Source organism: Polistes fuscatus, unplaced genomic scaffold, assembly GCF_010416935.1.
Source record: "Polistes fuscatus isolate 324 unplaced genomic scaffold, CU_Pfus_HIC Scaffold12, whole genome shotgun sequence".
In the NCBI taxonomy this organism is placed as follows: Eukaryota; Metazoa; Arthropoda; class Insecta; order Hymenoptera; family Vespidae; genus Polistes; species Polistes fuscatus.
Genome location: NW_025113020.1, coordinates 4129874 through 4153700, shown reverse-complemented (window position 1 = coordinate 4153700; position 23827 = coordinate 4129874). Strand labels below are relative to the sequence as shown.

Sequence of the window (23827 nt, the reverse complement as noted above, 5' to 3'; positions counted from 1 at the left end):
TGTTTTAAAGATTTCTATAACGTGGTTTCTTTTCTATACAATTGTGTTCTTCTGTTCGGATTTTATTGTATAACCTCTTTATTTTATTCCCTATTTTTTTAAATATTATCAAGGAACGTGTACACCTAATAGGAAAGTAAAATTGGTTTTTGATTTATTAAATAAATAAATTTTGTGTGTTTTTCTGTGCAGTGTGATACAGTTTTTAGTGTATATTGTCTTTATTCAACACTTATTTTTTAAATATTAACAAGGATATCTGGATACTTTACTAATACAATCTTATGATTTGTAGATTTGCAAGTATTTGAAGATTTGGAAAAGCACAGCATCGATTAGGCTTTTTATCGTTTTATATATCGACTACATACATAAAGGAAGAGTTTACAGGATTTTAAAATGAATCCTGGCAATTTTTTTGGTATTTAAATGAGCAAACACCTCAGCTTTCTTCTATCATAATGGTAAACTTTTATAATTCACATTTCCATTAGTATATTGTTTATTAATTGTTTGAATAGATTGGTTGATAATGTGTAGAGAAATGTACTTCTTTTTTCATTTACATATACGTGTACATTACGTATTAATTAACAATTATTTTAATGTACTAATGCACTTTTCTTATATTGCAGCTATATATATATTGCACAGCATCGATTAGGCTTTCTTATCGTTTTATATATCGACTACATACATAAAAGAAGAAGTTAAAAGATTTGAAAAAGAATCCAGGCAATTTTTTTATCGTATTTAAACGAGCAAACACCTCAGCTTTCTTCTATAATAATGGTAAACTTCGATAATTCACATTTTCCATTAGTATACGGTTTATTAATTTTTTTAATATATTTGATGTATAACTGTTTAGAGAAATGTTCTCTTATTTTTCATTTACATATACGTTAATAAATGCGAGAAAAAGTAATTTAATTCTACACGTTACTCTATTAGTTAGTATTCATTCAATATTTATAATTATATAACTGTAATCTATATATTGTAATAATAGCATATTTTTAGTGTAGTTTTATTTAAAAAATTGCATAAAAATTGCATAGATACTAGCATCAAATGTATTAATGCACTTTTCTTATGTTACAGTTAAATGTTATTCTGGAAGTCATCACTGCGCAGGAGCGTTAAAATAATTACACGAAATAGATAAAAATACAAAAATCATAACGTTCTAATCTTAAATTTTATTGATTAGATGGATTATTCCTTTTATATACATGCGTAACGTTCGGAGAAAGTCAAATAAACAACATTTAATAAAAGTACTTTCATAGAGGACAACGTCTCATTTCAACGGTGGATTTCGAAGGGGACGGTACATACGTCATATATTCCTAGCTTTTAGACAACAATAGACATTCCTATCGATTATTTAACAATTTTTTAAATATTCTGATACACTTTACTTATATTTCAGATTGTTTAAACACATATGTACTGGTTTAAACATAACATACTTGTTAACTTACTTTGAATATAAAATGATTTTAATGTAATATTTTTCTGGAAGAAAATCTTATTATACAAAGTCATCATTGTACAGGGATGTTAAAACAAATGTATATTAGTTTAGACAATTACATAAAAATTGAAGGAATGTTTATATCAAAACGTTGCAATGTGATTAAGTTTTTAGTGTATATTGTCTTTATCTTACTCGTTATTTTTTTAATATTACCAAGGAACGTTATACACTTAATAGAAAAATAAATTGGATAACAATAATTATTAATTGGATTAATAATTAAATAATTATAATAATTCATAAAATTGATATTTAATTATTGTAATAAATAAATTATGTATGTTTTTCTGTTCTGTGTGATAAGGATTATAGTGCATATTGTCTTTATTCTTTTCGTTTTTTTTTAAATATTAACAAGATACGTGTACATTAAATAGTAAAATAGAATAAATTTTTTATTTATTTAATAAATAAATTATCATGTCTAGCTTGACTAGCGTGGTCATGAAGAAAGCCGAGTTACGTACGTGTGACAAGGAAGCTTGTGTGCGTGAATTTCTATATGATAATTGGGAATTTCTGATTGGTCACTTATCTCTGCAATAATTATCAGCCAATCAGGGCTCTTTGCTGATCATTCTTCTTTCTTTTCGCGGCGTCGGTGCTGGAGATCGGACGGATGCTACGTCGTCCCGTTAATCTCAGGTAATTAAAAAATATTTTCTAACGTAAATAATCTTCCTATATACTAATAGATTCTTCTAGCAAATGACTTCCAAATGATATAATCGAAAGATTACGATAATGTCGAGGATAAAGAATATTTGCGTAGAAAAAATTCCATGTACATTGGTATGCATTTTTCTACGCATGATATATATATCTTGTTTTACGGCATCATTTCTATGGATATCGACTTATAATGTTCAATTTTCATTGTTTGGATTAATAAAGTATATATTTCGACAATTTTTATGTTCCTATATCCTATTTTTAACTATTCGATATTTTTCTATGATAGATGGAAAAATGTAACATTCTGAAGCAGCCATGATGTCGTCTCAGATGTCGCTTCGTTTCTTTGCGGCTACGTCACAGCGACGACCACCATTTTGTATACCTGTCATCTCGTTTAACTCAGGTAATTGAAAAGTATTTTACACCTTCCTATTATATATCAAACGATAGCTACACACAAGATTTTCATACGTGAGTGTTTTCAAAACGAAATATCGAAAAGTTCGATAGATATCTATGAGAATGTAACATCGATATATCTCGACGTCCCGCCAATCTCACCAATGTTACTTAACAATATTTCTTCTAATTTCCAGCTTTTTTCATGGTATCCATAATTACTACCATCTTTAATGATGCTCTAATTAATTATTTTTCATAATTATGTATTCAAAGATCGTATTTCGTATTGAATTCGATTCCTGTCACATACACACACATACAATCATATATGCATAAGTATAGGTAGCTCGTACACATACACTCATATATTTGATTTTCTTTATGTTATACTAATGTAATCTTTTTTTTTCCTTTTTTAGGTACCGAGCATTAGGAGAGTCCAGCAGGAATACATATACTCAGTCTAACAATTGTGTTTACTCTTTTTTATCTTCATATTCATCGAGGTAAGCGTTATTCTTTTTTTTAAACCATACAGAAATGTATACAAAGAGTGAGAACGAAAGTGAGAGAGAGAGAGAGAGAGAGAAAATAAGAAAACAAAATATTCTATCTACGGGCAATAACGAATGTGTACGTATATTCCAGGAATTTCTCGAAGTGAGAACAGAAGAAACGAAGACAGCCGAAAACAAAACGAAGACAGCCGAACGTTCGACATGAAGGACGCGGTTACGTGTTCATTCCTGATCAGTCCTTCAACGAGCTAAGATCTAACTAACGTGACGTATTAAACTATTATATATATATAACGTTATCGATTTTTATTAACAATTTTTACTGATATTAAATACTTTATATGTAATTTTATACAAGTAGTGAGATAAAGGCAATTAATATTGCTTGAATTTATATTGATTCTTTATGATAAAATATCTTTAAAAGTGTGCAATGCCTTCAGGAATGATTCACAGGATATATTGTTCTATAATCTTTTTAGTATGTTTCAGCTTTTCAGAGTTTTTTTAATTTTATTTTATTCATCGTCATCCTAAGGGTAGGATACCCATCCTGCAGTCATCAATGAAGACTAAAAGTAAGTATATTTTCCTATTAAACGTTTCTATGATAACTTTAATGGTTTTTTATAACGATGATATTAATTGTTCTTTTTCTTTTTCTGTTTCAGAACATCATTGCAATCGAGCGCGTAGGCAATGAGGTACTCGTGTGTTGCATCGTAAAAATAAAATACAAAAGAATCGGAAAGTAAAGTCAGTGTTGATCGTCGCATGTTAAAGTTTCGTTTGCTCGGTTAAGAAACTCCGTAAGTTTCTTTTATTCGGTTTAAACGTGTGCTCATCGTCATCCTAAGGGTAGGATACCCATCGTGCATTCATCAATGAAGAATAAACGTAAGTCAATTTTTATTTTAAACACTTTCTCAATAATTATAATAATTTTTTACTTACAACAATGATATTTATAATTTTGTTTTTATTTCTGTTTCAGATCATCATGGGAATATATCAGTGTTGGAAGTGTTTGTGAATTGTGTTTGTGAAGTGTTGCAAGTGTTCGTGCATTGCTATCGTGCGCGAAGCAATATACGGGAGTGTTGTATCGTTAAATATAATTAAAATCACGGATTAGAAGCACGTTCGTTCGTTATTTCAATTCCGTCGCGTTCGCGAACTATTTTTGAAATATATATATTAAATTAACTGCGACCAAGGCAGTAATTGCATTAGAGTTTGTTCGAGTAAAGTTGTATTTTTATCTTTAAACAGTCGCACAGACTGTTCGCGTATTAGAATCAGTGCATCAATGAAGATTTTTCTACTTGCATTGACTGTGTGCAAAGCAGTCTTTGAATTAGTTGTGTAGAATCAGTGATCGGGCGTATAGTAAATTAAAATCAACGCGAATTAGAATCAGTGTTGTTCGACGTATAATAAAATTTCGGTTTCGCGATAAGAAACTCATCTATAGTTTCTTATTTTCGTTTATACCGCGTTTTTAGATTCACGCGAGGTGCATCGCCATGGTGCAATTGAATTTCATCCCATTGGAATGCATTGTAAGTATCTATTTTTATTTACATTTTATTCGATTTTATTTTATATGATTTTGGATTATATTGCAAATAACTTATCGTTTTGTTCTATTTTATTTTACAGATATGACGACGGACTTTCTACCTTATCAAAGATGTGGAATGAATTCTTCGATGGATCTTCGATGGATCTTCGATGGATCTTCGATGGATCTTCGATGGATCTTCGATGGATCTTCGATGGATCTTCGTGGATCTTCGATGGATCTTCGATGGATCTTCGATGGATCTTCGATACTCGCATTCTACAATACTTGCTGCGAAGTAGGAGTGTTTTGGAGCCATCGTAGAACTTCTTATGCCGTGAGTTAAAATTTAAAGTCCCTCCGGTGCTCAATCATGTCGAGGATGAAAGGTCCTAATCGGCACGAGTTACTGGTTGTAATTATTTAAATAAATTAGTGACGAGCACATGAGTAATTCCTTTCTAGGAGTTACTCATGAAAATTGTATATTATATTGTGTTGTATTGTATTTTTATTAGTTCAGGATAGGTTTTCTTGTCTCACCGGTTAAATTCATTTAATTACAGTGCAATCAATTAATGCACTTTCTTTTTTATTACGTGTTTTGTTCGTGGTTAGTAGTGGCGAAACCGAGCATTAATTTACTCGTTTTCGTCCAGAAAAGCATGTATAAATATCTTACATGCATTGCTTCGTACTTAGTTTATCTAATCGCGATTAATTTCGATATATCGATACTTCGATATTACAATAAATGAGCAAGAAAACAAACTCATTCGCGACGGATAGATTCTAGCAGTTAAGTGGTGGCTCAAAGCCCAGTTCTTTTATAGAACAGCCAACTTAATGAAAGGAGTCGTCCGAGGTTTTTATATATTTATTTTGCTTTTTTAAATTCTTAAATATTAAAAATTAATTTAACACAATTCTTTGCATAATCAAACAGTCAAATTCAAATGATGTGTAGAGTCTTTACCGTTTAGATGAAATAAAATGTTTTGCTATATGTTATAAAATAAAATGTTTCCATGTATTTATGTATGTTAATAATGTTTTTTAGATCAGGATTTTCAGCTTCTAATATACTAATCTCCCGTTTCTCCCCCCTATACTTTCTGCGTTCTCATCTATACCTGTGCCCAGGTGCTACTCGTATAGGTGAGAAACAATTAGTATAGGTTTAGTTTTAAGCTTTTCCCCTATTGGCGGCTGTCATTGTGCTAGTGATTGCACGGTGTACGTTGCACCTGTGTGTGCGTTTAGGTGTGTGCATTGTACATCGTTTCGCGACACGTAATACCGCGCTTATTATTTTTTAAAGTTATTGAAAAAAATAACTTGTAGAGTCACGTGTACGATATGAACTTTTTTTTTTTTTTAACAATCGTTTTGCATAGTAGAGTTACCGCATTTATTTGTGGAAACTTTGATATACTCGTATATTACTAGTGTGCATATATACTAGTGTATACTTGTATTTTTGCTGTAGTTTTTATGCAATAATCACTAGCCTTGGCAGACGATTACAGCAATCAGTACGTATACCCTTTAGCATATAAGTTTAGAAAACGTGGTTGAACTAGGGTGTCGGAGGTGCCCCGGGGCATGCTCTCTAGTTTAGGCTTTTGCACCCTGGTGGTATGTGAGAGAATCGTGGAGTGGGTGGGTGGGTACGTATGTGTATTTGCTCTTTTTAAATACGGGTAATTGGCAGGCAGGTAGCATACTTCTTTGAGTGAATGTGAAAACTTTAATTTTAAGTAGGTAGGATCCAGGAAAGGCACTAGGTTCGCTTCCACTCCGGAGTGGAAATTCCGCCTCCTGGTTTATACAGAATTGTTGCAAAATTTTATCATCTCATTCTATTATGCTTGTTTTGTAAATTTATTTTGTGACTCTTCTGTAATCTTCCTTATGTATCATGATTCAAAGGGATTTGCAACGATTTGAAAGATTCAGTTCTATATCGATTCTATCTCGAACGAGATAGACTCGAACAAATTCGCAAATACTTTGATGAATTTGATACTTAGTTTTAAGATTGGCACTTCGCACAATAGCGATTTTCTCTTATAATAAAAATATTTGATATAGTTCAATATAACAAATGAATGAAATGAAAATATTGCAAGAAAATGCATTACATTTGTTGCATTATTTAATTTCAATTGAATTTTGTTATTTGATATTAAAAGTGCGACGTGTTATTAGGTCATCGAGGGAAATTATCTGCTTGGACGTTTGATTAATTGTGCTCGTGTAAAATTATGCAATGAACTCTAAGTTCATCCATGGTTATACGAGCTTGAATATAATTAACATTAAATTTAAATTAATTTTTTCATAATTCCATATTAGAATCATAACGAAATAAAAGTTAATTTGCAATAAAAGATATGAGATATCTTATCTTTCTTGCACGTTGAAAATGTCCAATGCAGTTTTCAGGGTTGAAGAAAGAAGAGGCTAAATGCCGAAGAGGCTAATTGCCGAAGAGGCCCCCACTTAATTGTGGCTGAAGAGGGCAACTACATAGACTATTGAGTTATTTTCAAAGGTTCTACGACAAGTTAGAACTTTTCGAGAATAGCTTTCTAGTCATATTTTATATTTTATTATATTACATTTTTGCTCGTCATTAATTTGTAGTTGTAATTGGAGATGATGGACCATTCCATCTCCTTGGCACATCAAATCTGTGTGCCATGTCGTCCAAAAGATGCATATGTGTTTAGTTAGAGTCAAAAATATTACAATTTTTGTATTATTAAATTTTAAAGCTTTAAGTAACGTTCGGTAAATATTAAAGTAATTTCTCTTTTCTTGCTTCGTCTTTAAGATTTTTGATTGTGATCGTTTTTTATTAAATTTGCAACATTTTTTTTTCTATAAGTATTTCATAATAATTATTAGATATTATTTTTTTAGTAACTTGATATTTGTACTTTTCCCTTTTTTTGTTTTCTTTTTGTATATATTTTATGTAAATGTAAAATCACGCGATTAAATTCAATTTTATTGCAACGGGTAATAGAGATTTTTGGTAAAAATAAATAAATAATTCAATTGAAAAATGCATCTACGAATGGGACGATTTATATGCAGGCTATTGTATCACTTGATTGTATCATTAATATAGTCTTCTTTTTGTTACAGGTGATCATCGTTGGATTTATCATCAGACCCTTTTCATTTTCTTCGTCTTGAATTGTTGCTTTTTAAAATATATGTCTAATTGCATTCCTGAAGGTACACATATGAACACTTTATACGAAATATAATCATTTAAATTACTATAACGAATATAACTTTAAATATTCGTTGAGATGTACCAAAGATATTGAATATGTTTGTTAACCAATTATTTAATCGATGAATATTTCTGTTTCAGGTGTAAGACTTTAATGGTTCTACGTATATGTTGATTTTTATAATAATAATTTTTTTTTACAAGCCTATAGAATTTAATTACATCTTTCGTAATTTGCGCGATTTCCTGCGATTTGCTTACTCTTTTTATTTCTTAACTTTGCTATAGCTTTTGTATGTCATTTCATTTACAGTTTTTAACGTTAATCAATCAATATTAATTAAATGATTACGTGGCGATGGCATAAATGAATTTATTCCAATTCATTTTTGAATTTCATTTTTATTTTATTAAACCAAACAAATTGATTACATAAATACTATATAAAAAATACATTCTAAATGCAAATTGTATTAACTATAGATCGGCAAGATGAAGAAGAGATAGAAATGTTTAGAAAAAATTACGATCAGATTATTTAATATCAGTTAATTAATTTATCGATGCACATTCATTAATAAATTAACGTCAATCGAGCATAACTTTTCCTTTTATAATAAGAACGGTGAACTCCCTCTTTTTTTTGTTGATTTTTTTTTCTAAAAATTGATCAAACATATTGATGAAATGTTAATAAAATATTTTAATCGTAATGGAAATACACATAGGACCCATGCAGTGTTAAATAAAAGTATTGGGAACAAATTGAATTTTATTAATAGTCTTTATTAATTTATTTAAAAAAAAATAGGATTCTTTATTTAATTGATTTGTTTAATTATATTTTTCAAATTAAAAAGTTTAAATCTATAGTAAATCATAAAAATGAGAATGGAAATAGATAGAAAATGCAAAGAAAATATTTCAAATAATATTAAATAATAATTAAAATTAATTTTCAACTTAATACCATTTTTTCATTATTTTAGTCGGATTGTTCATTAATCTGATTATCATAAATTTACAAAGAGAATGTTACAAAATAATTTATACTGTACCAATACTGCTATTCAGCACTGTATTACACGTGTGTGAGTATATGTGTGTTTCGTAAAAAAAATAAGAAAGAATGTAATGATTACAAAATCATCGATCCCAAGAATTGAAATCACGTTTCGCAAATGCAACAACCAATTACACATGCGCGATATTTATGAAAGCTTAGCAAATTGTTTCTTTTTATACAAAAAAAAAAAATAAAAAAAAAAGTAATTATGTCAAGGCGCGTTTCAATTCGTCGTGGAATGAAATCTTGAAAATTAGTTTCGTATTTAATTTCGAACGTGTAAGAAGAACGGATTTATATTAAACAATTGAAAATGTTCAAAGTTTTATTAATTTTGTCAACGATCGTTAACCTTACGATCGGTGGTGGTAATTAAATTTATAATCTCTTAGTAGTTTGTACTTTTTCTTTTTCTTTTTTTTTTGTTTTAATTTTCATTTCTTTTCGATATTATTAGAAGCTAATTTAAATCGAACGGATTTGAAATGCAGCGGACGTGTTCATTACAATGTTACATTGACCGCATATTATCCCGAATATTTGAGCGACAATGAAATTGATTATTTGGATATCAGGGGAAAGAAATTAAAAACACTTCAGGTTTGTTCTAATTGATCGTATTGATATTTCAATTAAAAAGTAACGCAAAGATTAGTCTTCGATTTTAATTAAAAATCCTGCGTTAGATGTTCACGCGACTACTACTATACATTAGTCCAACAATTTTTTTTAATATTATTTTATTATTATTATTATTATATAAAAATCGTTTGAAATGATTATTTAAACAAAATTAATTATTATTCTCATTTTTAATTGTATAACAAAAGAGAAAGAAAAAACAAATAGAACTCTTGTTAAAGATCAATATATCTAATAAATAAAAAAGAAAAACGTAAAATCTGTTGAAAAGAAATTAGATTAAAGATACAGTAATGGTAAAAAATCTTAGAAAATCAATTTATTTCAGGATTACATAGATGGACGTGAGACTTATGTTACCGCAAGTATGGATTTATTAGGTACTGGTCTCAAATATGGTTCTCATTTGTGTATACCTGAATTAAATGAACACTTTGGTAGGCGCATTCCTTTACAGGTATGAATCAAAATGAATTTAAATAAGTTTTGGAAAATGTATCTTTCCAATTAATCGATTTTTATATTTGTTTTCTTTTTTCTCTTTTTTTTTTTTCTTTGGATCAGGCACGCGACTATGATAGCAACATGAGCGGTAAAAAATTTTCCAGAATTGACATTTGTGTTAGAACTGACGTAGACAGTTATGATCAAGCTGTGAATCGTCTTGTCACATTATACACATGATCGTACCAATCACAAAACAAAAAGAAAGATAAACAATTCAACGAAATGAAATTAATATTAATATTAATATTTAAATATTCAGGTACGCGCACTTAAAGAATAAAAATTAATTCGCACAAATGGCAAATCTGACAAATTAATTTAATGAGATGTAATTAATAATATTCACAAATTTCTTATACGTAGTTTAAACAATTATAATGTATTCTCTTTTAAAAAATATTACAAATATTTTACTATTTATTTTTTTTTTTTAATTATCAATGTATCTTCGATATAATAAATAAATCTTCATTAAAAATCTTACAAGAAAGAGAGAATAAAAAGAGCAATTGGTATTTAAATCTAACATCGATTATTTTTCTTCTAGTCTAACATAAAAAAAAGAGTATAAATTAATATAAAAAGAAAAAAAAGAAGTAATGTAATTATGAGATGTATGTAAAATCAGTAGAATGTCTTAAATATAATTGTATAATCGTGCCATTGATTTTGAAAGTAAAAATGAAGCAAATCCAATTTGTCTAATAAATAATTAAAAGCTAATACTTATTACAAATGAACATATAAGATTTATGTTCCGAAATCGATTTACAATATATAAATATCTTTAAATATAAAACAATTCTATTACCAATATTTTGAAACCCATTGAAATGAAAAAAAAAAATCATTAAATACCTAACAACAATATATAAAATAGATTAGTCAAATTTTCAAAATCAACGACTAGATTATAATAACATGCGAATTATTTTTTAACATTTTTTCTAAGAGGTAAAGTCTGATCGTTAATTTCCTCTAACGAGGAATTCACTTTATTCCATGGTTGTTCTTCACCCGATCCAAAAGTACTATAAACGAGTATCTCGATTATATAAAGAGCCACGGTTACGAAGAATATAATTCGCCATGCTTCTATTGTTTGCTGTAAAGAAATAAAAATAATATCAATAGGAATGTTTCGTTATATAAAGAAAAAATAATAGAAATTTTCGTGAAATGTTGTTTACTTACGTTCCCATGGGTTAATTTACCAACAAAAATAGGAACAATAAATCCTGGTATAGTAGCAATGCAATTAGTTAGAGCTACTAACGTACCGGCAAAGTTTGGTGCGATATCTATGTGATTAGATAAGAAACCGCAATACATCCCACCTATACATGTTACTCCAATAGTCATCAGTACTACTGCTAAAGCACGATTACATCCAACATAAGATACACCTATCAGACAAACCATTGGGACGAATGATGCTAAAAAAATAAACAAAAAAAAACACAGAAGACATTTAAAAATTCGATGTTACATTTAAATATATATTTTCAAAATGAAAATCAATTGAGAGAAATAAATCTTACCGAAAAGTGTTCCTATCTTTCTAGAAAAGGTTACTGTTATTAAATTCTTGTCTTGCATGACAGCCAATACTTTACTGAGAGTCATAGTAAAAATCCACATACATAAAAATGGCATTGCTGATAATCCGGCATTCTGTAGAAATAAAACGAGATTTGTGTGTTAATATATAAAATATGTTATAGAGATAGATATATCTATATGAATTATTCAAATCTTACCGAACTCATATTGAATTTTAATATCTGACTCATGTAAGTTGGTAATTCAATGAGCAACATATACCAGCCACAATTGCTGCAGAAGTGTGCTATCAATATTGCCCAAAAAGGTGTAGATTTTAAAAGTTGTCCCCATGGTACTTTTAATTTCTAACAATGAAATATGATTTATCGCATATATATATAGGATTTTCTGATCAAATTTCGAACATATCTATACGCATAATTAATTACTTCTTTGTGACCGGAAATATTCTTAGTATGACCCAAAGATTCCATGATATAATTCTTTTCCTCCTCGGTTATAAATCTCGTTTGTTCTTCCGGAGAATCTTGGATTATCAGCCACCAAGCTGTACACCAAATTAAACATAATGCACCTTCTATATAAAATATCCATACCCAACCAAGATTAGCAGCCAATATTCCTGATAATAAAATGGATATCACGGTACCCAGAGCAGTGCCTAAAATCGATATATTGTAAAATTGTATTGTCAAACGATCGAATAAGATAATGTTGAATTTGTTTTTGATGTTTACCAGCGTAAACAATCGATGCGAGAACGCTTCGTTCATTGGGTGGTGCCCATTTGGCGATCATCACGTGCATAGCCGGAAACGTTACACCCTGTATAAGAAAATAATGTTAAATAATATCTCTTTTATTTATTTATTTATTTATTATTCTAATTGTTTTTTTATAAATATTAATACTAACCCCACCGATACCTTGAATAAATCTCATTACTATAAATAACGAGTAATGTATCTCAGCTGCAACAGGTGATAATAACGATGCCACGACGTTCAACAATACTGATCCATTCATCACCCATTTAGCGGATAACAATTCTGACATTCTACCACCTGGTAACAAGGATACCATATAGCCCCAAAAATATGCGGATAAAATGAGTCCTTGGAGAGGTTCGTTCCATACAAAAGGACCATCCTGAAAATATAATTTATTTAATGATTTATTTCTAACGTCAAATAAATAATTATTTATCCGAATACGTATATGTAAAAAAAAATGGTATTCAATTAACGGAAACGATTTATCATTGAATATCTAATCTCTTTTGAAAAATATTTTGAACAATTTCATTGATAAATTGATTAGTATAAAGAATATAGATAAATATATTTGAACACTTAAATACGTTTTATACAAATCAAAAAGAGAAAATCGATTACCTCGGTAGAAGATGCCGTTATGTTTGAGATTTCATCATCATTCTGACAAAGTTCCGTTGTCGTCAAACTTGCATCTTCAGGAATTAATTCATTGTGTGTCGCTAACTGTCGTACAGCTGTATGGTTCACCATAGCTACGATTGCCACACTGACGTTTACTTTAAAACCATATATAATAGCCAAACCGATTGATCCAAGCATGGCCATTAAATATCGGATTGGAAAGAGTGGGGAGGACCCATGCCTTCTTGGGCCTGCAAAATAAAATGTTTTTTTTTTTTCTTGAATTCAATTTGTTTTATTCTTCTATAATTGAAAATGTTTTAACGAGAAAGCTTAAAATAATGATAATAAAAGTAAAATGAAAACATTAAGAAAAGAAATGTTGAAATAATGTTTAATTCGATAGCTGAGTTAATCGATAATAAATCATTTAATTTTGTAATTTTCCATTATTCATAGTATACAAATAAAATAATATGAAATCAAAGTACACCTGCTGTAAGATTTCAAAATTAATTGTTCTTTATTCTCTTATTGTTAGTTTGTAAGAGTTTATGGGATAATATGCTTGCATAGTGTGTGTGTGTGTGTTTGTGGATGAGAAGAATAAGGAAACGTTTTGAATTATGAGGACATCAGGCTTGTTTGGATAAAAATAAAAAAAAAACAAATAAACGGTCCGAGATGAATTTTCTTTTGTCAAACTAGTTTGTTTTAGTTTTTTAGAAAAGAGATAGAAAGTTAGAAACTGATTTCAAAATATGCTTGCAAGTAGAAAGAATGATAACGGGAAGTAAGATAGAACACGATGAGGAAATAAACAAATAAATATTGTGGTTACTGACATAAGATATAAAATAAATGGAAGGTCAGTCACCGTTCAAATAAATTAGAACTCATTTTTTTACAAATATCCAAAGTTTTTGATCAGTTTTATGTGATATAAAACCGCGTATGTTGGTTAATATATTCGTTATGTAATACCAAATATATATCATATGGTCTGAAATTTAGAATCAACACAGTTTCAAGAGGACACGATTGATACCATTTGGCATAATCGGGTGAGACCATAAGCCTAATATATATATATGTGTGTGTGTGTGTTACAATGAAAGATCAAAATTGGATGTCAAGATTCACGTGGTGAAACGTCAACACATACCAAATACATCGGTGAAAGCCCGAATACTTGGGTTTATTTTTAAACATTAATATTTCGGACATACACACACAAGCGATTAGGTGAATTTTAAGATTCTCCAATTTCGATCTTTCACAGTAACATATATATATATAGATATTTTATTGTTTCTAATAATTTACGTACTATTCGTAATATATAGTTTCAATATTTATTCTCTTTAAAATAATATCTAATGATAATTGCATCAGCGCGTTCGTAAATGATTGTAAAATCAATGTTTCATCATCGAGAATAATATTACACGTGTGTAATTTGTATCAGAAGAAAAAAAAAAGAAAAAGAAAAAAATGCTGATTAAAAATTATAATACATTTTGTACTAAATTAATTAAGCAAATTTATTCGATTTATTTTCATAAATTATACACACACACACACACGCACACGCACACAAATTATAAATGTTTATTACCTCGTAAAATTGTACGCAAATTAATGTATTTTATAATCGATCATTTAAAAAACTTGAAAATGCAGATTTGAAAAAGAAAAAAAAAAAGAGAGAAAAAATATTCGTATCAATGAACGAAATTCATTTCGTTATCGATCGCACGATACCATAAGAGAGATATACATTCATAGATATAGATACAACACTTTAATTTAAAAAGTATAATGATAGAAATATCATAATAGTTTTAATACGATGTAATCAAATATTTTCTAATGAAATTCTAATGAATCTTTTTCGTAATATAACAAATTCGAGATAGTTTAATATGAACAAAAAAGAAAAAAAGAAAAGAAAAAGGAAAAGGGGATGCGTCAAGGTCAAAAGGACATCCGAGGCGCACGATTCAAAAATCGCGTAAACTGTGTTAAACCGTTTCATCTCTTTTATTTCACGTAACAACGATAAATTTAACCGTCTCTTTCTTTTTTTCTCTCTCTCTATAAAAAACAAATGAGAATTAAATCTGCAACCCTTGCAAAACTTTTACATTATAAAAATAACGCAATATGAAAGTATAAAATAAAAAAGAAAAAGGAAATAATATGAACACACCTGTAGAATTGTTTTCCACTGCCATTCTATAGATTAAAGATTACTTTATCTCTTTAAACTCACTTAAACTTTAATACTATATATTAAATAATAATTGTTTAATTTTGATTCTGCAACCACAACAATAGGGTGTGCATTTAACTCGAAGTACTCGAAGGGGGTGGATGCGATATTTCAAATGATAAACATATTATTTAAATTAACAAATCTATTAAAGTATTATTTTTGTTTAATTCTATAAAAGCTGATGAAATCCAAATGCACTTATTGTAAGATAGAAGAATCTTCTTTAGGTTGTAACACTACTTATATTGCGTGATACCAAAGCGCATACACACACACACACACACTGTGAGGTAAGAAAACTAAATGTGAACGTTCCTCTTTTCCCGTAAACACTTGCCCAAAAGGATCACGAGCCATTGGCCCCTCTGCTATAAATGCCGGTTCATCCCACGTAATCAAACACATATATACTTCCAAAGAAATGGGGGGGATCGGTGGGGTGGGGAGAAAACCATGCGTACGTTCGTATGTATATATATACAAATAAAACGTGGCGACGCTTTTGTGAGTAAAAGAGAAGGAAAGAAATATGTGGCGACGTGCGAGTTTGCGCGTTCGTTTAAATCTGAACCATGGAGGCTTTCGAATGAGAAAATGCGATCATCTCGTTTAAATAATATTTATTTTTAGGACGAAAATATATATATATTTTAGTTCGGTACGTGTTGGAATTATAACACCGTTTAACATTAAAAATCATTCACCCCACATTTCCCGTATATCTATTCCCTTAAAAAAAAATATATATATATATGTAAAATGAGATTTTATAGTCAATTGAATAATGAACAATATATTTTCTTTATTTTGTTTTTTTTTAGAAATTAATAACGTAACATTTTCTATCCATCAGATTCTTTTTTACATTAAAAATCATTCACCCCACATTTCATGTATATCTATTCCCTTAAAAAAAATATGTATATATATATATGTAAAATGAGATTTTATAGTCAATTGAATAATGAACAATATATTTTCTTTATTTTGGTTTTTTTTAGAAATTAATAACGTAACACTTTCTATCCAGCAGATTTTTTTTTACATTAAAAATCATTCCCCCCACATTTCATGAATATCTATTCTCTTAAAAAAAAATATGTATATATATGTAAAATGAGATTTTATAGTCAATTGAATAATGAACAATATATTTTCTTTATTTTGTTTTTTTTTAGATATTAATAACGTAACATTTTCTATCTACCAGATTTCTTTTTTACATTAAAATCATTCACCCCACATTTCATGTATATCTATTCCCTTAAAAAAAATATGTATATATATGTAAAATGAGATTTTATAGTCAATTGAATAATGAACAATATATTTTCTTATTTTGTTTTTTTTAGAAATCAATAACGTAACATTTTCTATCCACCAGATTCTTTTTTACATTAAAATCATTCACCCCACATTTCACGTATATCTATTCTCTTAAAAAAAAAATATATATATATATATGTAAAATGAGATTTTATAGTCAATTGAATAATGAACAATATATTTTCTCTCTATTTTTCTTTTTTAGAAATTAATAACGTAACATTTTCTATCCACCAGATTTATTTTTTACAAATAATAGGGGTGCGTTTAGTATTAATAATACTAAATTTACAGATGTTTCGTTCATTATTTTTTAATGGCTTATAAATATTATTTGAATGAAGGGTTGAGTAGAGGGGAGAAATTAATATTTAAATCAACATATGTTTTTAAAAAATAATATTTAAATTTTATATATATATATATAGTAATCAAATTTTGAATAAATCATATTAGCTCAGTCCGTAAATCTAATGTTAAAGGGAAGATCACCAGTTGGTAATCATTTGACATCAACACACGGTATAATATAAAGTTTTCAATAATTAAAAACAAAAGAAACAAAAAAGAAAAACAAATGCTTGTCTTTTATAGCATATTTTAGATATATATATTACGTTGATCGATTTACAAGACCGCGATTATTTGTAATTAGTCGACGTATAATGAGAGGATGTCAGTTACGTTAAATTTTGATTGTGAAAATAAAGACGCGATTGTATCTTGGCATGTTTTAATTAAATTCAAATCATAATTGGGGAAAAATATAATTAATAGTTTAATCGTATGCAAGGAAAACATGGAGCCGGTAAACGATAATAAACTTGATCAGATTTACGAGTGGTTAGATCAGATTACGTTTTCAAGACCGAAGAAAAATATATCCAGAGATTTTTCGGATGGAGGTATTATAACGTCGTGACTTTCTTTTTTCTTTTTTTTCTTATTTTTCTACAGATATTTTGGATGTATGTTTCGTATTTTGTAGTATTTATGGCTGAATTATTGAAACGATATTATCCTAAGTACGTTGACCTGCACAATTATGTACCCGGCAACAGTATAGCAAAGAAGATTGACAATTGGAATATATTAAATAGAAAGATTCTTTCTAAAATTGATATGAAACTTGGAAAAGATGTAATCAATCAATTGGCTAATTCGCAATCGGGCATTATAGAAAAAGTTTTGACAGATGTGCGTGCCAAAATTTTAAAAGATTGTAACGCCGATCAAGATTCTTTATATTTTGATTACGAAGAAAATGGAAGAATTGGTAAATAAAAACCATATGTTAATCATATAACGAATTAACTTAGATCATATCTTATAATAAATGTCCAATGTTTAATTACTATCTTATACTAAAGCTGATGTTAAACCTATCCTAAATCCTGAAGAAGTTGCTAATAGAACAGTACCGCGTCATATTTTCATACGACTCAAGCAAGAATTGCAAGAAAGAAATGAAACTATTAACGCTCTTCATCAAAAAATTTCACATTTGGAAAGTTTGATCAAATTGAAGGATCAAAGAATAGTTGACCTTACCACGCAAGTTAAAAGACCTATGGTAGATGCATCGACTCCTCGTATTAATGTTCCAAACTATGAGATTACTAAAGTACGAATGAATTCTTGAAACGTTTATATATAAAACAAAAACAAAAAGACAATATTATATTTTAAATGCAATCATATAATTTATGCTTTGTACATGTTTTATATCTATTTTAGCATATAAAAGTAGCACACGTATGGTTTTCGTTAAAAAGTTTGTTCGAGAAAGAAAACATTTTTCTCTTATTTCCTCAACGCTCTCCCATATTCTTTCATTTTTCTCGTATACTAATTTCCAATATACCTTAATGAATATAACTTTTACATGGGCGCTCTCATGCTAGGCGGTGATACCAAAATAACACCGTCACCACGAATAAATAGCATAGATATATTCCTTTTGGTAGTACGATAAACTTCCTCATATGTTTCTTCGTCAATTTCTACGGTTGTTACGGTTTCCTCCGCTTCGCCTAATACCATATTCAAATGTTGATCGTAAGCCTGAAAAAATATGAAAATATTAAATATATATATATAGTCTATTTTTTAATTAGAAATCTAAAGACGCTGATAAAACTTACATGTAAACGTCCTCGTAATTCTCTCTCATTTCTCATTTTAACGTAAATTCGTTCATCCAAACTCAATCTTATTAGATCCAAAGGTTCTTTAACATTTATTGCAGGAACCTAATCATCAAATCAAATAGATAAAAATGTAAACATGTTATACAACGTTGGAATGATTTTTAGGTTAGTTTAGATAGGATACAAACGAAAATTTACCTGCTCCGTTTCGTCAGCCATAATATAATTATTTTTATAATAAAAAGTAATAAATTATAGTTTAATTATATTTGAAATAAATCTTGTTTCGATTTAATATTTTTAAATGGAACATAAATATATTTTACTCAATACATCGTACTTATTCCTCTAAAACAGGAACTAACATATTAAATCAATCGTCAAAGCGTTAGGCGGTAAAATAACTGAATTCAAATTAGTATCATGAACTTGTCAAACCATACGTCTTTCTCTTTTTAATCTGAAAACATTTTTATAACACATTATAATGATCTTTAACAACAGAAGTAATACAATGTAGAAAGAAAAACGTTGCAGGAATTTTTACATTTTATTTATATCAATGAAACAAATAATATTGTTTGAAAATATATATATTTTATTAATCAATATGACAGATACTATATTTCATATTATAAACCACGTGAATGTACATATCTAATTATTAATAACAAATTTTGAAAAGAAATGATTATCAAGAGGGGTCAAAATTATTTTAATATTATTTATTAAAATATTATTATTTTAATGTTTTATTATTTTTTTATTATTTTATTATTTTAATATTATTTATTAAAATATTATTATTTTAATGTTTTATTATTTTTTTATTATTTTATTATTTTAATATTATTTGTTAAAATATTTATGACCCCTTTTTTCAATGTGAAAATTCTATTACAATTTACTATTATATTAAAATTAATTTCATAAAGAGAGCCTGGTGGTAGGCTACACTTCATACATGCATGCATGCATGCATGCATGCATGAAAATTATCATTTGCGCGAAACGTATATAAAAAATGATTCAATTCCACGAAAGTTTAGGTAATAGTACAATATTAGATAGAAACTTTACCAGTTAGTTTTATACATAACTTGTGTACTAAGAGTTTAAATAAACATTACTTTAACAATTATTACATATGTATAAGCAAATTATTTACGTGCATTTCAATGTACATTTATATATAAATATATATATATTTAACAATACTACACAAAGAATGAAAAATTGATTGATTACATTTATCTCTATATGCAGTAATTAAAACAAGATATATATTTATATATTTTATCATATTATTATTATTTAAAGTCAAAATGAAACAATATAATTTCGATATTGTGCATTAAATAACGATTCGATGTAAGGTCGGCGTATAAAACTAGTTGTAGTTGTTACAAACTTGAAATGAATAAGTATTTCTTCCTCTCTCTCTCTCTCTCCCCCCTCCCGCCTCTCTCTCTCTCTCTCTCCTCCCTCCCGCCTCTCTCTCTCTTTCTGTCTGGAAGTTTTTTTTTCTTTTTAAGTAAAACCGCCGTTCGTAAGACGTAAATAATGTTGAAATAAATCAGCACATTAATTCAATGCTCGTTCGCTCAACCAACCAACGATCATCGTTTAAGCAATTTTATAAATTCATCTGTAAATCCTGTTTAACAATAAGCTACAAAATGCATCTTCCTAGAATCCATACGTGTATATATATATATATATATAAATCATATGTTTGTAGTAGTAGTTACACGTATGCATCATAGGCGTGCGATTGCACCGCGCGTACACTCCTCGGAGAGAATCGTTTTCATAAATATAAAATACTAAAGAGAAAAAAGAAAAAATAGAAAAAAAAAGAATATAAGAAGAAGAAAAAAAAAAAAAAAGATATAAGCAGCTAAAGAAGTAAGTAAGCTGACGACGATGATGATGATGATGATGAGGAGCGGCAGTGGTATCCCATTGTCGTTGCGTCAGCTAACCCAAGCAGAGAGATGTTTGGTGATTGGCCAATTAGGAATAGTGGGAAATCCCCGTTGATATACCTGCTGCTTCTTCCGTCTGCTGAATGTTGTGTTGCGCGCGAGTACGAATGGCGCATAGCACTAGCATACACATGTGTACAATGACGTCGTCCTAAACGTTCTCGCGCGTCATCATCGTAGTCTCAAGATTTTTACCCTGAAGGAACGTAGACTATCGTACAGCAATTAGTAACGCACGAAACGCCATTCACATAACACGTTTGTTTCATTTCCAACTCTCCTCGCATATTCAACTTTTTTACTCCGTGTATGCGTGTTTTGCGCGTTGTTGTTGTTGTGAGTTTGCGCGAGTATGCGTGTTGTTGTTAGATTCAAATTCACTAACGTATTCCGATTAATTGCCGTATTCGTTTTCCTTTAATATTTTGTTTATTTATTTATTTATTTATCTATCTACAGTTATATTATTCATTTCTTATTGTTATATATATACTTTTTCTATATTTTGTTTTATAACGTTTTATTTGATATACGTTTGATGCGAATAATATACGCGGTTTGTTACTTTTCAAAAATTGTACTAACTGGCGTATAGACGAATTACTCTACTGTCTACGCTAGCAATACTTATGTTAATTAACAGGAATGATTTATTTTCTTGCGATAACTGTGTGAGTTTGAATAATTGCGCGTGGCGCGAAACATTACGTACGATTCTATCCACGATAGCAGAAAAAACCTAAATAATAAACGCACGCGCGCTCGCGTATACATATACATATATATACACACACACACATATATACATACACATTTAGCTGGATTATTCGCTTCAATTTATGTGGTACCACCGACCTGGTGACAATTTATTTCCAAAAGAAATGAATTCATTTGATAATTATGATAGGACGACGAATCTTTCGGAGGTCAGTATGAACGAATAGAATTGTATTTTTCCAAATGGAAATAAAGAATATACAAAAAAAAAAATGCATATATCTCGTGCATTTAATTCATTTTTTTTCTTTTTTTCTTTTTTCTTTTTTCTAGGTTTGTTCATCGGTAATGAACTTGAACGACGAAAACGAAAACAACGATCATTTTTTGTGGAACATGGATACACCTGTTAACAAAAAGGATAATTCGATTTATAATTCGTACGAGCCTAAGAGGAAAAAATGTTCTCTCGGTATAAATTATCTTGAAAAGAATTATTATTATTATTATTATTATTATTATTATTATTAATAAATGATTTTTTGTACGCGTAATTGGCAAAAGTATATTTCGCGTGTTTGTTATACTTTTGTATTTGATTATATTTGTTAATTACGATAAGGTGAAATTGAGTACGTCGATGGTACCGACTGGTGTAGAAAACCGATCAAAACTTGGTGCAAACAGGAAACGATAAGTTGGTTAATGTCGGCCGCATCTTCCATAGGATTACCATACAGATCTATCCAACAGAGTCTTGCGGTTTCCGGGGAAGAACTTGCTGCTATGACACGCAATGATTTCCTCTTTCACGATCCAATTTATGGTGACAAATTGTATTGCAATCTTCATTCTCAACGGGTTTCAAATTCACGTACGTTTTTTTTCATTCATATCTTTCGATCTATTATAACTATTCGAGAATATAATTATTTTTGATTATTTAAAAAAACACACGCGCGCGAATAATAATATTTTGTTGAAAGGATATGCGAATTATAATAATTAAACGATTTAAATTAAAAATAAATTATATATATATATGCTTCGCGTTTTCTTGACTCTGTTTGTTTTTTTTTTATTTAAGTTCCACCGTTTGAGGCTATACACTCGCATTCCGAGGACGATATGGCACAAATGTCGTCCAGTGGTATATCCGGTAAATGATAATTTATTATTATTATTATTATTATTATTATTATTATTATTATTATCATTATTATTTTTATTATCGCGTATAAATCCGTACGCGAATACTTTTTTCTTTTTCTTTTTTTTTTCTCCCATCCCCCTCCCCCTCCCCCCTACTTCCACTTAGCTTTACTTTACTTAAATGATTCACGATATTTATTTCGTAGACGCGGAATCAGATAATTGTATGAAAATTACGACTAAACGGCCACCGGGAAGGCCGAAAATATTAAAAACGAAGAAAAATGGTACGTCTTACTTGTAATTCTTTTTATTGATATATTATTATTATTATTAATATTATTATTATGAGACTAATTAATCTTTTCATTTGTTATTTGTTTATTTTTTCTTTTTCTTTTTCCATCGTAGTCACAGGCCAAGGAAAACTTTGGGAGTTTATTAGGGATTTATTGCGCAATCGAGAAACTTGTCCAAGTTTAATTTGTTGGGAGGATTATTCCCAAGCCAAATTTCGATTCGTCAAAAGCGACGAAGTAGCGAAACGCTGGGGCTCGAGAAAAGGAAACACCAAAATGACCTACGAAAAACTTAGCCGTGCCATGAGGTTTTTAATTGTTTCGTTTGTTTGTTTCTTTCTTCCTTTTTTTTCTTTCTTTCTTTACACACGCACACGCTTTATTTGTTTTTATTTTTCTTCTTGTTTGTTTGTTTGTTTGTTTGAATGCATTGTTTAACGCATTAATTTTGAACTAACGTTTAAACTTGTTTAAATCTCTAATGTTTCTTTTCGAAATACTCTCATTTCAATCGAAATACATTTTTGTGTGTTCTTTTTAGATACTATTATAAAAGTAAAATATTTCAACCCGTGCTTGGTCGAAGATTGGTTTATCAGTTTGGTCCTAACGCGAAAGGGTGGCAGACTGACAATCCTAATTTCCGATATTGATTTAATTATATATATATATATACACACACACGCACACACACACACATACAAAACATTAATTTTAATTTATTAGTATATAAGAGCGAATGAAATAAATGATTTTATTTGTAATTTTTGTAATTTAAAAAAAG

The 23827-nt window shown here is 28.9% G+C and overlaps 5 protein-coding genes across 5 annotated transcripts; 3 read left to right on the top strand and 2 right to left on the bottom strand.

Moving 5' to 3' along the window:
• Positions 1-2536: 2536 nt before the first annotated feature.
• On the top strand, positions 2537-10421 carry LOC122513184. The gene is made up of 4 exons (XM_043629452.1): positions 2537-2624; positions 9479-9621; positions 9992-10120; positions 10228-10421. The coding sequence occupies exons 1-4, from the start codon at positions 2537-2539 to the stop codon at positions 10345-10347; spliced, it is 480 nt and encodes a 159-aa protein (XP_043485387.1). The 3' UTR covers positions 10348-10421.
• Positions 10422-10614: 193 nt separating this feature from the next.
• Positions 10615-15392, bottom strand: LOC122513249 (putative inorganic phosphate cotransporter). Its single transcript, XM_043629516.1, has 9 exons — positions 15346-15392; positions 13131-13384; positions 12652-12885; positions 12474-12561; positions 12165-12397; positions 11931-12080; positions 11712-11844; positions 11365-11606; positions 10615-11275 (listed from the first exon to the last, which is right to left on the bottom strand). Exons 1-9 carry the CDS (start codon positions 15368-15370, stop codon positions 11099-11101), a joined length of 1536 nt encoding a protein of 511 aa, XP_043485451.1. The 5' UTR covers positions 15371-15392; the 3' UTR covers positions 10615-11098.
• Positions 15393-17536: 2144 nt separating this feature from the next.
• LOC122513247 (sperm flagellar protein 1-like) lies at positions 17537-18448 on the top strand. Its single transcript, XM_043629515.1, has 3 exons — positions 17537-17642; positions 17726-18013; positions 18108-18448. The coding sequence occupies exons 1-3, from the start codon at positions 17537-17539 to the stop codon at positions 18377-18379; spliced, it is 666 nt and encodes a 221-aa protein (XP_043485450.1). The 3' UTR covers positions 18380-18448.
• LOC122513246 (U6 snRNA-associated Sm-like protein LSm3) lies at positions 18416-19248 on the bottom strand. Its single transcript, XM_043629514.1, has 3 exons — positions 19086-19248; positions 18882-18989; positions 18416-18801 (listed from the first exon to the last, which is right to left on the bottom strand). Exons 1-3 carry the CDS (start codon positions 19104-19106, stop codon positions 18619-18621), a joined length of 312 nt encoding a protein of 103 aa, XP_043485449.1. The 5' UTR covers positions 19107-19248; the 3' UTR covers positions 18416-18618.
• A 2219-nt stretch (positions 19249-21467) lies between these two features.
• LOC122513245 (ETS-related transcription factor Elf-5-like) lies at positions 21468-23771 on the top strand. Its single transcript, XM_043629513.1, has 7 exons — positions 21468-21801; positions 21926-22064; positions 22215-22466; positions 22680-22751; positions 22951-23031; positions 23156-23351; positions 23585-23771. The coding sequence occupies exons 1-7, from the start codon at positions 21715-21717 to the stop codon at positions 23694-23696; spliced, it is 939 nt and encodes a 312-aa protein (XP_043485448.1). The 5' UTR covers positions 21468-21714; the 3' UTR covers positions 23697-23771.
• The last annotated feature ends 56 nt before the right edge of the window (positions 23772-23827 follow it).